General features: G+C 41.3%; 1 protein-coding gene across 1 annotated transcript in view; it reads left to right on the top strand.

The window, feature by feature from the left end:
- FGFR1 (fibroblast growth factor receptor 1) overlaps nucleotides 1-13,600 on the top strand; it is a 97,082-nt gene that overhangs the window by 19,390 nt on the left and 64,092 nt on the right. The window contains exon 2 of the mRNA XM_083368450.1: nucleotides 5,221-5,426. Coding sequence (XP_083224576.1) covers nucleotides 5,336-5,426 — 91 coding nt within the window. The 5' untranslated portion in view covers nucleotides 5,221-5,335. The remainder of the gene's footprint in view (nucleotides 1-5,220; nucleotides 5,427-13,600) is intronic.

Here is a 13,600-nt window from a genome sequence, read left to right as displayed (position 1 = left end):
TAGTAGCCTGGCACTGTGTTGGCTTTTTTTGACAGCAGTAGCTCTCTCCTGGCTCCTATTTAAGTGATTGTCCACTAGGACTCCAGGATCCCTCTCAGAGTTACTACTATTGAGCCAGGTACCGCCTATACTATACCTGTGCATTTGCTTTTTCTTGCCTAAATATAGAACCATACTACATACGCATCTAGCCAACCTTAGTTGATTGAAAAAAGCTAAGCAAAGTTAGACCTGCTCAGTATTTGGATTGGAGAAGACCAGGAACTCCCAGGGCAGGAGAGTAGATTGAAGTGTTGAAAAACATCTCCGATCAAAAACAAGGTCAAATTCCTTCCATATGTTGCTATACAAACTTTGTGGATGTGTCTCTGACGTCAGCAGCAGTTTTACTGCAGGGCGTTTTAGGTTTAGATGTAGAAGCCACATGGAGAGATCCATCTTGAATAAACATTCCTTTTTAAGGTGATGTCTATTGCCATGTTCATCCATCATTTCCAAGTCCAATTGTGTCCTGAAAGAAGCTTCTGGTTTATGCCCCATCAGTTTGTAAGAGGACATCATATCTTTAAATACTGCCCAGCTCCCTTCTCACCAATAACTGCTTCATGAGAATTGACCCTGTCTTTGTCATGACACCTCAAATGTTTTATTTTTGTGTTTCTTTATTGGGAATATGACTTTTGGTTTCCCAAGCTGCTAATAGGATTATACCTGCTGGCCCAGAATCCTTCAATGGACTTCCAGGACCCTCCCTACTTTGCATTTATTAGCACATTAACAATGGTTTATGTGTAATAATGAACATGTTAAACTTATAGATGTGTAAAGTTCCTCTAGATTTATTGAATGAAGTTACACTTCCTCTCATCTGAAAGGATCAGGTGGGTCTCCTTTTGGGGTCCAAATTCTCCTCGCCTACAAGCAGTTCTCGACTTATGGCCACAATTGAAAGTCAACATTCTGTTGCTAAGCAATCCGGTTGTTCAATGAGGTGTGGCTGTTTTTACAGCTTTTTACCACAGTTGTTAAGTGAATCATGTGGTAATAGAGTGGATCTGCTTGTCGGAAGCCCCCTGGGAAGGTCACAGATGGTGATCATGTGACCAGCCGCAACCATCATGAACACATGGCAATTTCCAAGTGCCCAAATTCTGTTCACGTGATCTCAGGGATGCTGCAACTGTTGTACGTGTGAGGGCTGGTCATAAGCCACTTTTTCTCAGTGCCATCGTCATTAAGCAAATGGTCATAAATTGAGGACTACCTGTATTTTTCAAAAAGGGAGATCCAGAAATGACACTGTGCAACCTTTAGAGTTCTCCTAGTGAGGCATTTTCAAGTATGTAGCTCTCCACACAAACAGAAAAAGCAGCTTGCGCGGTACAAAGCACAAGTAATAGCTGGAGAGAACAGCAGGGAACAACCATACAATAATAGACCAGGATTTACAGTCTGCACTGTCCTAGTTCACAAACACACACTAAGCAAGAATTAAACAAATTACATCATCGCTTCGCTAACTGTGATCCCAGTCTCTCTGACTGACGTTTCCCTTTAACGCGCTTGGATTAGTTTTATGTGTTTGGCTACTTCTGCGCAGTGTTCAAAACCTAGGATTCTTTGCGCTTTGGGGAAAACAACTAGCCTCTTTTCATTACATTTCAGCATGGGATCTGTGGCTTTTTTTGCCTCACAATGTTCAAGGAGACAGTGGTTCTCCTTCTTCTATTCCAAAACTTGCAGTTTAATTTGGCTGCAGAGTAGCATGTTTTCCTCCTGACACCACTTCTGTGCCCCTGGGCCTTTTTTTCCATGCCTGAAGGACAGCACATCATCTCATGTGACTCAACCTTACGAATCATGCTGGAACCATGAAGCTGTCCCTTGATGAAACTAGGATGGGCTTCCCCATGACTTCTTCAGAGCCAACTTTTGAGATATTTCAGGGAAGAAAAATTCAGGGGCTACAGCCAGTTTTAAATCATGACACTTTTCCTTCTCTCCTTCGACTTCCTCAATCACGTGAAGTGACTGTACTGCTTTGTGCTGCCTTGGTGAGATCACACTTGAAATACTACATCCAATTCTGGTCACCAAAATATAAAAAGGAGTTGAGAGCCTAGAAAGAGTGCAGAGAAGATCAACTAAGGGGTGTTGGTAGTCTGAAGGCTAAACCACATGATCAATGATTGTGGGAACTAGTTACATGTAGTCTAATGAAGAGAAGGACTAGGGTGACATGATAGCTATCTCCCAATACTTGAGGAGCTGTCACACAGAAGAAGTCAATTTATTCTCCAAAGCACCTGATGGCAGGACAAGAAGTAATGGATGGAAACTTACCAAAGAGACACCCAACCTAGAACTGAGGAGAAATTTCCTCAGAGTGAGAACAATTAATTACTTAATGTGATTGAGAAAGTTGGAGGAGAGAAGGAAACCTGTCATGATTTACAACTGGCTGTAGCCCTTGAATTTTTCTTCCCTGAAACACCTCAAAGTTGGCTCTGAAAAAGTCATGGGGAAGCCCATCCTAGTTTCATAGGATGCCAGTTTCAGGGTTCCAGCGTGATTGTGAGTGCTTCAACACTGGAGGTTTTCAAGAAGAAACTAGACAGCCATTGGTCTGGAATGGTATAGGGCAGGGGTAGGCAACCTTGGCTCTTTTATGACTCATGGACTTCAACTCCCAGAATTCCTGAGCCAGCATGGCTCAGCTTGGAAACCTCTCCCTTTCCCCTCAGCATGGCTGGCTCAGGAATTCTGGGAGTTGAAGTCCACGAGTCATAAAAGTGCCAAGGTTGCCTACCCCTGGTATAGGGTTCCCTGCCATGGGTAGAGGGTTGGACTAGAAGACCTCCAAAGTCCCTTCCAATCCTATTATTATACGTTCTATATTTTCTCTTCTTTCCTTCTGTTCCACTCACCAGCTTTCTTTAAGAGAAGGGTCATGGGAGCAAAACAACCCCTTTCTCCTAATTTGGCTCCTCTTTGGAACCGGAGTAATCACTTCTGAAAAGACTGACGGCTTTTCCGTCATTCTTGGCTCACTGGACCAAATTCCACTTGCTTATCAAAAGCCCTGGTGCCAAGGAACAAAGCCGGGCACTTAAACAAAACTGGCACCAGACATGAAGGCCAGAGAACAACAGCAAGAGCCCGAACAACACATTTTTGAAATAGTTGACCCAGCTTTTAGGACTAGGCTTTAAATGTATTACTCAGAACTCACTGTTGCTTTTCAATTTCCGTAGAACATAGAATAATAGGGTTGGAAGGAACCTTGGAGGTCTTCTAGTCATCTCCCTCTGGTGCCAGGTTGGTTTAAGTATCTGCTTCAGCGTATGAGCGGTCGATAAGCCCGTGGGATTTGATCCAATGAACCAAGAATGGCTTTGACCCGGCAGATTTTTCTGCCTGCCTTGGGCTGGTAGAAAGATGACAACTAGAGTGCCTGGCATTAGGGATCAAGCTCTTAGTTCTGTCTGACTGTCCAATCAGGGCGTCTACATTACTCTATTTCTCCTCTGAGTGTTGGGTGGGGTTTTTTATTTATTTATTTATTTAATTTAATTTGTTCCCCTAGCGTGGAAAGTGTAGAAAAAGACTGGAAGAGATGAGAGACAAAACCAATCCAAAGATGGTGGACTGGTCAGTTGACAGATTATCCCTTAAGCAGCATCTTAGCTCAGCTGCAGGAAAAGCTGGGAAGAAGCATTTCAAATCATTCAAAGAACTGAAGAAGCTTCTTGGATGAGAAGCAAAACATTTTCAAAGGGAAAAAAAACCCCAAGAAAGTCCAGTTGTCTTTGGGACAACCATGACCTGGATGACGGAGAATCTCCATAGACATTCGGACAGGTGTTTTATTGTATTATTGAAGCACTTTTGTGAGTTTTGAAATTGAGTCAAGTGTGCAAAAGGCCATGCAGACCGTTGTGAAGTGGATTGATGTCAGAGCAAACAACATGGCACAAACTGTAGTATCTTTTTACGCCAAGTGAAGTACTCCCTTTCAAAAGAAAAAAAAAAGTGACCCAGAGGTTGATTCTTTAGTGCTCTTTTTGAAATAGGTAGTTTGTGGAGTTGCATTTAGTTGGCTGGTTTTGATTTTGTTGTTGTTGCTTATTTTGCATTCACCTCGGTGAAGTGTTAACAGGTTCTCTGTAGGTTAAAAATTGTGACCTCTTGTTAAAAATAAAGGGCAAACTTGATCTTGCAAGTCACCATTCTGGCACAGTTGCTCCTCAATTTTTGCAGTTTCTGCTTGGTGTAATACTTTGCCCATCAGATGACTTCCGTACTTGGAAGAATGATTAAACCAAGCGGTAGTTGAACATTCCACGTGCAAGCAATAACCCACCCTGCGAGTTCCCACCAAGGACACAGAGGTGATTAAAAACGTTCCTATTTTAAATTAATTGGCCTGTTTCACTGTCTGCAAACCAGATGCAAAGAGACTGGCTTAAGCTGTGGTCCGTTCAAACAGATTAAGAGTGTTTTGCCATGATAAAATATCTTAATGACGTTTAGTTGTGGTATATGCATTTATTTGGTATGTAGGTTTTTGTGTGTTTGGGTGTTAAAAATATTGATTAGCTTGGATTGAGAATGCTGTTTAGATACTCAGCCTTTAAACCAGTTTTAAGTCTGCCATATGAATATATAGGTAGTCCTCAACTTATAACCACCATTGGGACCAGAATTTTCTTTGCTAGCCCAAGGCATTTGTTATGTGAATCATGCCTGGTTTTACAACCTTTTGCAACCTTTTTTTTAACCATAGTTGTTAAGCGAATTATAAAGTTATTAAGGAAATCTGGCTTTCCCTCACTGACTTTGCTTATCAGAAGCTGGCTAAGAAAGTAAAAAATGTGATCACACAGCCTTGGGAAGTTACAGCTGTCGTAAATACCTTCCAAATTCAGGCCAAGTCCCTGAATTTGATCATTCAGTTGCAGAAATGTTGCAGCGGTCATAAGTCAAAAATGTTCCATGCCTTTGTAACTTAGAATGGTCGTTAAAGGAATGATTGTAAATCAAGGACTACCCGAATAGTGTCGTGTGTACAAAACTTCTGTTAATCCATAAGAACACACAGGACACAAAGGATCTTAAATTTAGGGCCCTACTGTAATTGAAATATTAGAAGTATTACATTTTGATTTTTGAAAAATTTCTGGATCATTAACTTATTTTTCTCCCCCCCCCTCTTTACAGTAGTTGAAGACCTGCACTTCATGGAAGAACGAAACATCTCTGTGTTGACTAGCAAACATCCAAGCCCTCATGGATTCTGAGCACTCTGTTGCTGACCAGTAGCTGGAGAAGTGGGATGTTTACGTGGAAGTGTCTTATTTTGGGGGCTGTGCTGGTCATAGCCACGCTGTCCACTGCAAGACCAGCGCAAACCCTACCAGAGCAAGGTAGGCGCATCACCTGCTTTATTCATGTCCATTAGTTTGTTTCCATCCTTATGTGTTCTACGGCCATGACTTTGGTTAACGGGAATTCTCTGCCAAACATATACCCAGAAGAACCGAATGTAACTCTCATAATTTCTCACCAGGCGCAATATTTTATTGGGTGTGTATTACAGTATACCAGTCCAGGATATTTTCTTCACCATAAAGGAGGGGGGGGGGTGTAACGGTCTCTCTTCCTCCATTCTCATTCATGAAACCTGGCAGAAAGGTGGTTTCCTCTTGTATGTTCTCTACTGGCTGTGTGACCTGTGCAGGATTGACCATGTGAGATATTCAAGGAAACCTGGTTCTCCAGTATTTGCAAATCTCCAAACTGAAGCAAGAGGGTTAGGGGGAAAGTTTTTTAAAAAATAAAGACAGCAGTCAATAGTGTGTAATCAAAGACATTACCGTGACTCTTTGGTCGCTCCTCACTAAATCAAACCTAACATTTTAACAGAGATTGCAGAGTTCATTTTATATTCTGCTACTCATAATAGGTTGTCTGTCTGCACAGTCAAATGCCTTTCCCAAGTGACAGTATTGATCTGCATTCACATAACCTTGTAAACGCACACTCTAGTTCATCAAATATAAAGATCTGGTTTCCAAAACATATGATGCCATAAAAATGATCTTCTACTTTAAGATGAACTGATCCTCACTATAGGCCATATTATAGTTTGTGAGGGAAAATGACTGGCAGAGCCTGGGGGCAGAATAAAAAAGGGAATCAGCCTAGCATTCTTATATAGTCACAAGCAAATTAAGTCCAATCCCCCTTGAATCCTGTTGGCCCTTATCTAAGTCTAACCAGATGTTGACTGTTGGTTGAAAAGATTCCATTGTATGGGCTTTAGCAATAAATCAGTTTAATTGAACCTTCTTGTGTGGACCTGGTCTTTCACACCTGACAGTTTGTTTAATCTTGCCTTATTCAATAGACCACAACTGTCGGAATTCAGACAATGTGCTAAGTTGTTAGTTGAGTCCGTACAGCATGTCAATCCAACATCAAAAGACCCAGTTTACAGTGTATGAATCACCAAAACAATCTATCCCAATGCACTGGCACATTTAAAGACATTGTCATACAATGCCATGTCCAAACAAGTAATCCAGGCTTTTGATGATGGCCTGATTCATGTAGCATGCTAAGACAATGGCTACATTCTCACAACCTGCTCATCGACAAAATACCCAACTCCGTTTTTACTTGTGGCCTTCTCTCTGTTATGTCCCATTTATGGTTTGGAATGATTGCTTTTCTTCTCAGGCAAGAATCCTGTAAGATTTTATGTCAGAAGCTGGCAACAGATGGATGATGTTAGTGTACAAGAGAATTATCCCAAGGTGCCAGAAGAAGGTTAAAGCTGCAAATTATGAGCTAGAATAAATATTCTTTCAAGTTGAAGCCGGTGGTTAGATCAGAAGCAAGCCAAATTTACTGTTCTTTTGATCAGACAAGGACAGGGAGTTAGTTTCTTTTATTTGTACTTCAAAGCTATCAACCTGATGTGAAGCCATCTTGCACATCTGTATTCTTTTCTATTATTTGAAGCCTATGAAGGCCTGTCTCGATATTTATCCGCTGTCCTTTTGGCCGCACCATTCTTCCACCAACCTGCAAAAGGACATTTTCTCATGGCAATTGCAAAAATTAAAAACAAACCTCATGATCTGAAAGCATGTTTGAGCCTCAGGCAGCATTCCACATTAGCTTATCAAAACAAAAGGCAGACTTTGAATGATTAATTGCCGAGCTCCTTATCATCCAAAACAATCTGTTAATACTTTCTAAAGAGTAATCTGCACTAGATTCACAAGCAGCCTGGGTAAATGTTCAGAAAATTGGAAAAGAAATAGGAAAGTTAACGGCACACTAGCAGTTACTGAAAGATAGCTAGGAGAATGAAGTCTAAGATGAAAGCTTGTCCCGTTTCTTTTATCAACCTCTCCCATGTGAAAAGTGTCATTTTGCTAAATATGCAACAGTTAGCTTCCAGGGTCATAATACAATTTGTTGACTAATATTTTACAGAACTGAAGGTAAATATTAAGTGTCCCAGGATAATGTTGCAGGATCCAGCCGTCAACACTTTAATCAACACCTAAAAGCTATACACAGTCAGAAGCCCATATAAATAAAACACGTAGAACAGCCCAGCACGCATATTCTAGAGAGAGAGAGAGAGATTCCTTCATGATGGGCTCCAGCACAAGGCCCAAAGCTCGGAAGAATAAACCCTGGGTCCCAGTGACCATCTCAGACTGGATCATGCTAATATTTTAATTATGGGAGGCAACAAAAATGTTTTTGCATTTTCCCAGATGGAATTGCGCAATCCCAGAGGAGCAGTGGAACATCCGAATGGTGCCTTTCCTTATTTCACTTAGAGAAACATTGCTATTCCACAAAAACTAATCTTAACTGGATTGCAGTTACAACAGTTCTCTACCTTTAGATTCTGTGATGGAGGTGTTTAGGTAGGTTTCAGGATAGGAACACTAACAATACAGAGAGCCAAGGGGGAAGGCTGCGTGCTTCATCCCTATAAAGGCTGAGCCTCCGTGGCTCCTGTGGTTAACCTTCAGCTTTATGGAAATGGCAAATTAGCTGCTTTGCAATTTTGCCTCCAGCAGAGCTAACAGCATGTGGCTGGCGCTTTATTCATTATACACTGAATCAGCTTGATATAAATGCCCAACCACGATTTATTATGGCCTACGATAGTCTTTGGTGATCACAGAATTAAGCATCTCTGTATTCAAACCTACATGAAGTCCATACGATACCTTTGAATGTTGACTCAAGGGGACAAGATTTGCAGACCAAATCTGGACGGTGCTTGATTATAGCTTTTGCGCTCTTATGGAATCCATTCTCCGTCTTGGTAATTTCTTCCTAAAATTGGACGATTTCTTCCTAAAATAAACAAAAAAGTATTCACATGCAGTGGTATTTAGGCTGCTCAAATTCCCAAAGCATTCAAACAAAATTAAAACAAAATGAAGCAGTGTATGGACTTGCCGACCATGCACAGATATCCTCGCCAGTTGCATCCTGTCACTGAGATACCAATTGATCCACCTGTTCCTTGATTGACAGTGTAGGTATTTAGAATCAAAGCTCAAGATCCTAGATAAGGAAAGTATACGAACATCTCCTTATGCTCTCAGATATATCATAACCTTGACGAACATGGATTTTTTTTTACAGGTATGGATTTATTTGGATTTTAACTGAAAGAAAGTTGAATCTTCAAATCAGACCCTTTTAAAGGAAATTAGAGCTAATAGAACAGCACTTCAAAAAACAGGAATTCAAATAGGTATAGAAGCAGCAGTCTATCCTTGTATTCTTTTGATGGCTATAAAGTTGATGAGTAAAGCAATCGGGGAGAAATGTGGTAGTTTTCATTGGCAACTTGTTTTTTCAGAAATGAGCCAGTGAAGTTTACAGACGGGCTCGTTGAATCTGGAGCTGAATGCACACTTTTACAAGAGACCCTGCCTAACTTTAGCTGTAAACTACTCCTCATTGGTAAACTGAAGTTTATACTTTCAGAGTATAGTTAATAGCTCAGAGTGCACAGAACACAAGTTTGGGGTTTGTTTTGTTTTGCTTATCGGTCTCTCTGAATCAGGGTTGACTGCCTGGACAAGATTTGGTGACTGCCTGGACAAGATTTCTTGACAAGGTTTCAGAAGTGGTTTACCATTGCTTACTTCTTAGAGCTGAGAGACAGTAACAGGCCCAAAATTACCCAACTGGTTTTGTGCCTAGTCAGAATTCTCAGTTTCTTATCACAGCCCCTTAATCACTGTACCAAGCTGGCTCTCTTAATGGCCTACAAAGGTGCGCGAAAATCTCCATGCTGATCCTCCGAGGAAGCATAACATAGAACATAGAATTATCGGGCTAGGAGGGACGTTGGAGATCGCCTAGAAGACCTCCGAGGTCTTCTAGACAACCCTTCTGCTCAAAACAGGAGCCTTACACCATCCCACTCAAATGGTTGTCCAATCTATAGGCTACCGGCATCAACTTCCCTGCGCCCTGTGCGTTCCCACAGAGAGGGACTCCTCAGGGTGCCACCAATCAGAGAATGTCGATTGGTGGCCTCCAGGGGGAGATCCTTCTCTGTGGGCGCTCCGGAACTATGGAATCAGTTACCGGTGGAGCTCCGGATAGCGCCCGATCTTCGCTCCTTTCGCCGCGATCTGAAAACATTTCTATTCGAACAAGCCGGCCTGGCCTGATGGGGGATTGCTGGGGTTTTTATTGCTGTATTTTTGGGGTTTTTATAAACGTATTGTATTAATTGTTTTTTAATGGGCAACTATTTAATCTTCTTTTAATATTTGTAACTTTGCATTTTATTCTTGCCCTGTTCACCGCCCTGAGTCCTTCGGGAGAAGGGCGGTATAGAAATATTAATAAACTAAACTAAACTAAACTATTTTTGAAAACCTCCAGTGATGGAGCAGTCACGACTACCTATTCCATTGGCGACCTATTCCATTGACTAATTGTCAGAAAATTGTGATCTCTTTATTTCACCCATTAACATAACTTGATAAGGAAATTAGCCCAAAGGTTAGATACTGAACAGAATTGCAGTTATTTTTTCCAATACCTCAATCACAGATAAGATTGAAGGATAGGCTCAGCTCTTTCTGCATTGTGCCAATATTAGCTGGATTCTTGAACCTGGGTATATTCTCTTTTAATAGGGTTATTTTTTTAACTGCATTGATTTATTAAGTTATATTTTTAGCATCCCATAAGTGAGTTTGCTTTTACAGGTCACTTGAGTATGCCTAGATAGTGTCTAGTTTTTCTGAGATAGGTTAGGGAAAAATGCTTTTAAAGTGTTTACAGATCAGGCTATTTTTTTCATACCAGTACAAAGTATATATAGCTCAGAGTTGGTTGTTGTTGGTTCTTGGCATTCACAAAGCTCTGAACTCAGTCCAACCAAGCTCAGAAGCACCAAGAACCTAATGGACCAATGCTTCTCAACTTTGGAAGCTTTTAGAAATGTGGACTTCAACTCCCAGAATTCTCTTCATGGTTGGCTGGAGAATTCTGAGTGTTGAAATCCACATATCACAAAGTTCTCAAGGCTGAGAAATACTGACATAGACTGATCTCTGTATCTCCCAAAAATCAGTTTCGGGTCTAAACACATTTATTGGATGATGTCAGCAGTCTGGTTGACTCCCCCAATTTTTGTGGGAATTTTTGAAACTGGAAGATAGATGTGATTGGCTCAGGAAGCCATAACAAATCCACTTGTCATCTTTTTGAGGCCAAAAATTAGTTTAAAATAATTGCATAACCAAAAAAAACACCCGGTTTGGTTTGCTGCCCAAATTGAGCGGTACAACCTAGGAGTCCCTGGGAACCATACATTTTTTGTTATTGTTGGAGAGCTGCATGTGGCCATAATATGTTCCATTTGATTTCAGTTAGCATATTGTTTGGCCAAATGTGGCACTGTCAACAAGCCATAGATTCAACCTGGTCTTGCTGCTGTGTGAAATCTGCGAATGGTAGCTGAGGATGAGACCCAACCTTGAAATCCTTCTAGAAGTCTATCAAAACATGGTTGTGCCAGCAGGCTCGGGGATCTTAAGGAAATAATGGTGGCCTCATTGCCTGTTAACAACAAATCCTCTCTCTTAGGCTTTTCAACAATGATACTGATGTTTCTAATTGTAGAGTGGCGTTGTTTATTTTATATTCTCCTTTTATTGTGCACCAGCCTGAGTCAGATTTTCTGAGATGGCTATAAGCAATACGACCAAATAAATGAATAAATTAAATGCAAATAAACATTGGTAGAGATTCACTTTCCAGTCTTTTCTGGGCAGATTTTTGTGTCAGGTATGCATTGGGGGGGGAGGGGGTGCTGTTTGGTTTGGGTATTTTGCAAACTGAGCCACGGCACATGAAATCTAAGGACGGCAGGAGTTTGGCTGAGCTGAGGGGTGCGTATAAACCAGGCTGAGGGACCGAGAGAATCGGTGACCGGCTGATTTGTTTGATGCTGTGATTAATTACTAGGCTGTGGTCCAGGGGAGATGGGAGATGCAAAGAGAAGAAAGCAGTTACTGAACAACCAGGAGGTCAAAGGTCATGCGGTAGCAGCTGGGGCATGTTTTTACAACTCCCTTTTCCTACAGGGAAGCAAAAGTATTGCATTTTCCTCCCTGGCTCCAGCCTTGGCAAACAAAGGAAAGCCGCCTACACTCTGGATTAGTCTCTCCCCCTACCCCCACCCCATCCATTAAAAATAACTTGAGTGACAACAGTCTCAATTTAAGCTTGAAAAATCCAATCTGCTGAAAGATTTATTGCTAACTTTTGCCCAAACTATGCAAAGGGGGAGGGGGGAAGAGTAGGGCGGAAGAGGGAACGCAGGTACCTTAAAAAAAAAAACCCAATGCATCATACCGAGATGAAAATGAATGAGCCAATTAGCTAGGTAAGGTTTCCTCCATGTCTGCTGAGAATTTTGCTTAGGGCATTTTTAAGAAAGGCTAGTCTTTTGGCTCTCTGTAGCATGCGACAAGGATGATGGTGCTATCCGTTCAATCCTGCCTGATCGCCCCCAATTCTATGGACATATTTCTCTCCACATTTTCCCGATCTTTAGCGCTTCTTAGAGGTGTTTTACCCTCGTTTCCTTTTACCGCTGACCATTCCAAGCATAACTTGACTTTTCCAGCATAACTGACTTTTTGATTACACAACGTGGCCGAAATAAGTAAGGTGGAATTTTGTGATTTTTGCTTTCCAGCCACATGACTGGCTTTATCTGCTCCAGTATTTGCTGGATTGTTACCTTTGCTGAATCGGCAGGTTCCTTCTCCAACAACAGAGCTCAAACAAGTAATCTTTCCTCCTGTTTCCTAATTTCTTTCTTCCTAATTTTTTCATGGCCCAATGTTGGGTCTGATTTATCTGGCCAACAGAGAAAGCTTGAGGGAGACATGATAACATCTTCCAATACTTGAGGGGCTGTCACAGAGAAGATTTAGTCTCCAAAGCACCTGAGGGCAAGACAAGAAGCAATGGATAGAAACTAATCAAGGAGAGAACCAATGCAGAACTAAGGAAAAATTTCCTGGCAGTGAGAATGATTAACCAGTGGAACAGCTTGCCTTCAGAAGTTGTGGGTGCTCCATCACTGGAGGCTTTCAAGACAAGATTGAACAGCCCATTTGTCTGGGATTTTATACATACTCCTGTCAAGGATTTTATGATTACAGCAGTACCTTGGTACTCAACTGTTTTGAAACTCATCAAATTTGGTACTCAGCACATTTGGATGCAAAAAATTGGTCCCGTTACTCATTGTTTGTATGGTACTCCATGCACAAGCTAGAACTTGTCGCGGTCAGCTGCCTTGTGACTCACTACATTGTTCCTTATGGGAAAAATGTGTTTGGTACTCATCTTTTTTGCTACTCATCTCTTGTCCTGGGACCAATTAACAATAAGTACTGAGGTATTGCTGTATATAAATGCCTGTAGTTCATTCTGTCTGGTTTGTTCAGCCCATGCAGAGATGTTGGGGTGCCCTCAAATGATACTGAACCCAGAATTGCCACTGTACTGGGGTTTTCAATATACACCTGTATACCTTAACTCTAGAGAGTAGATGGTACTCTTCTTTACAGTCTCTCTGAGGGCATACAACTCTTTTTCAGAACCTTCAATTATTGAAAAATTAAGGAAGCCCCTTGAGCTTTGATCTGGGAGGGGTGGTTTTTTGGGGTGTGTGTGTTAAGAGTTACAGGTTTTGCATTCAACTTCTGTTCTCTCTATCCCCTGAATTCTGAACAGCCAACCATTTTTTTAGTTGAGTGGATCCTGTGCATTATTATTATTATTGGTATGCAATACACTTGTAGAAAATTGGATTGATTAAGTAAATGAGGGACAACTGGTTACATTAGCCTTGGATGAGTCAGGCAAGCACAATCTTTTTTTGTGTGTGTGTGCATTTTTCAAATTGGAGATTTTATTGGAAAACTTTCCAAGGTACAAATATTGCTGCACAAAGACCTGGTCAAAGATAATTGAGAAATATTCACTATTCCCCCCCCCCCGAAAAGGAATG

The sequence above is a fragment of the Vipera ursinii genome, assembly GCF_947247035.1.
Source record: "Vipera ursinii genome assembly, chromosome: 8".
NCBI lineage: Eukaryota > Metazoa > Chordata > Lepidosauria > Squamata > Viperidae > Vipera > Vipera ursinii.
This window is presented reverse-complemented; position numbering and strand designations above follow the sequence as displayed.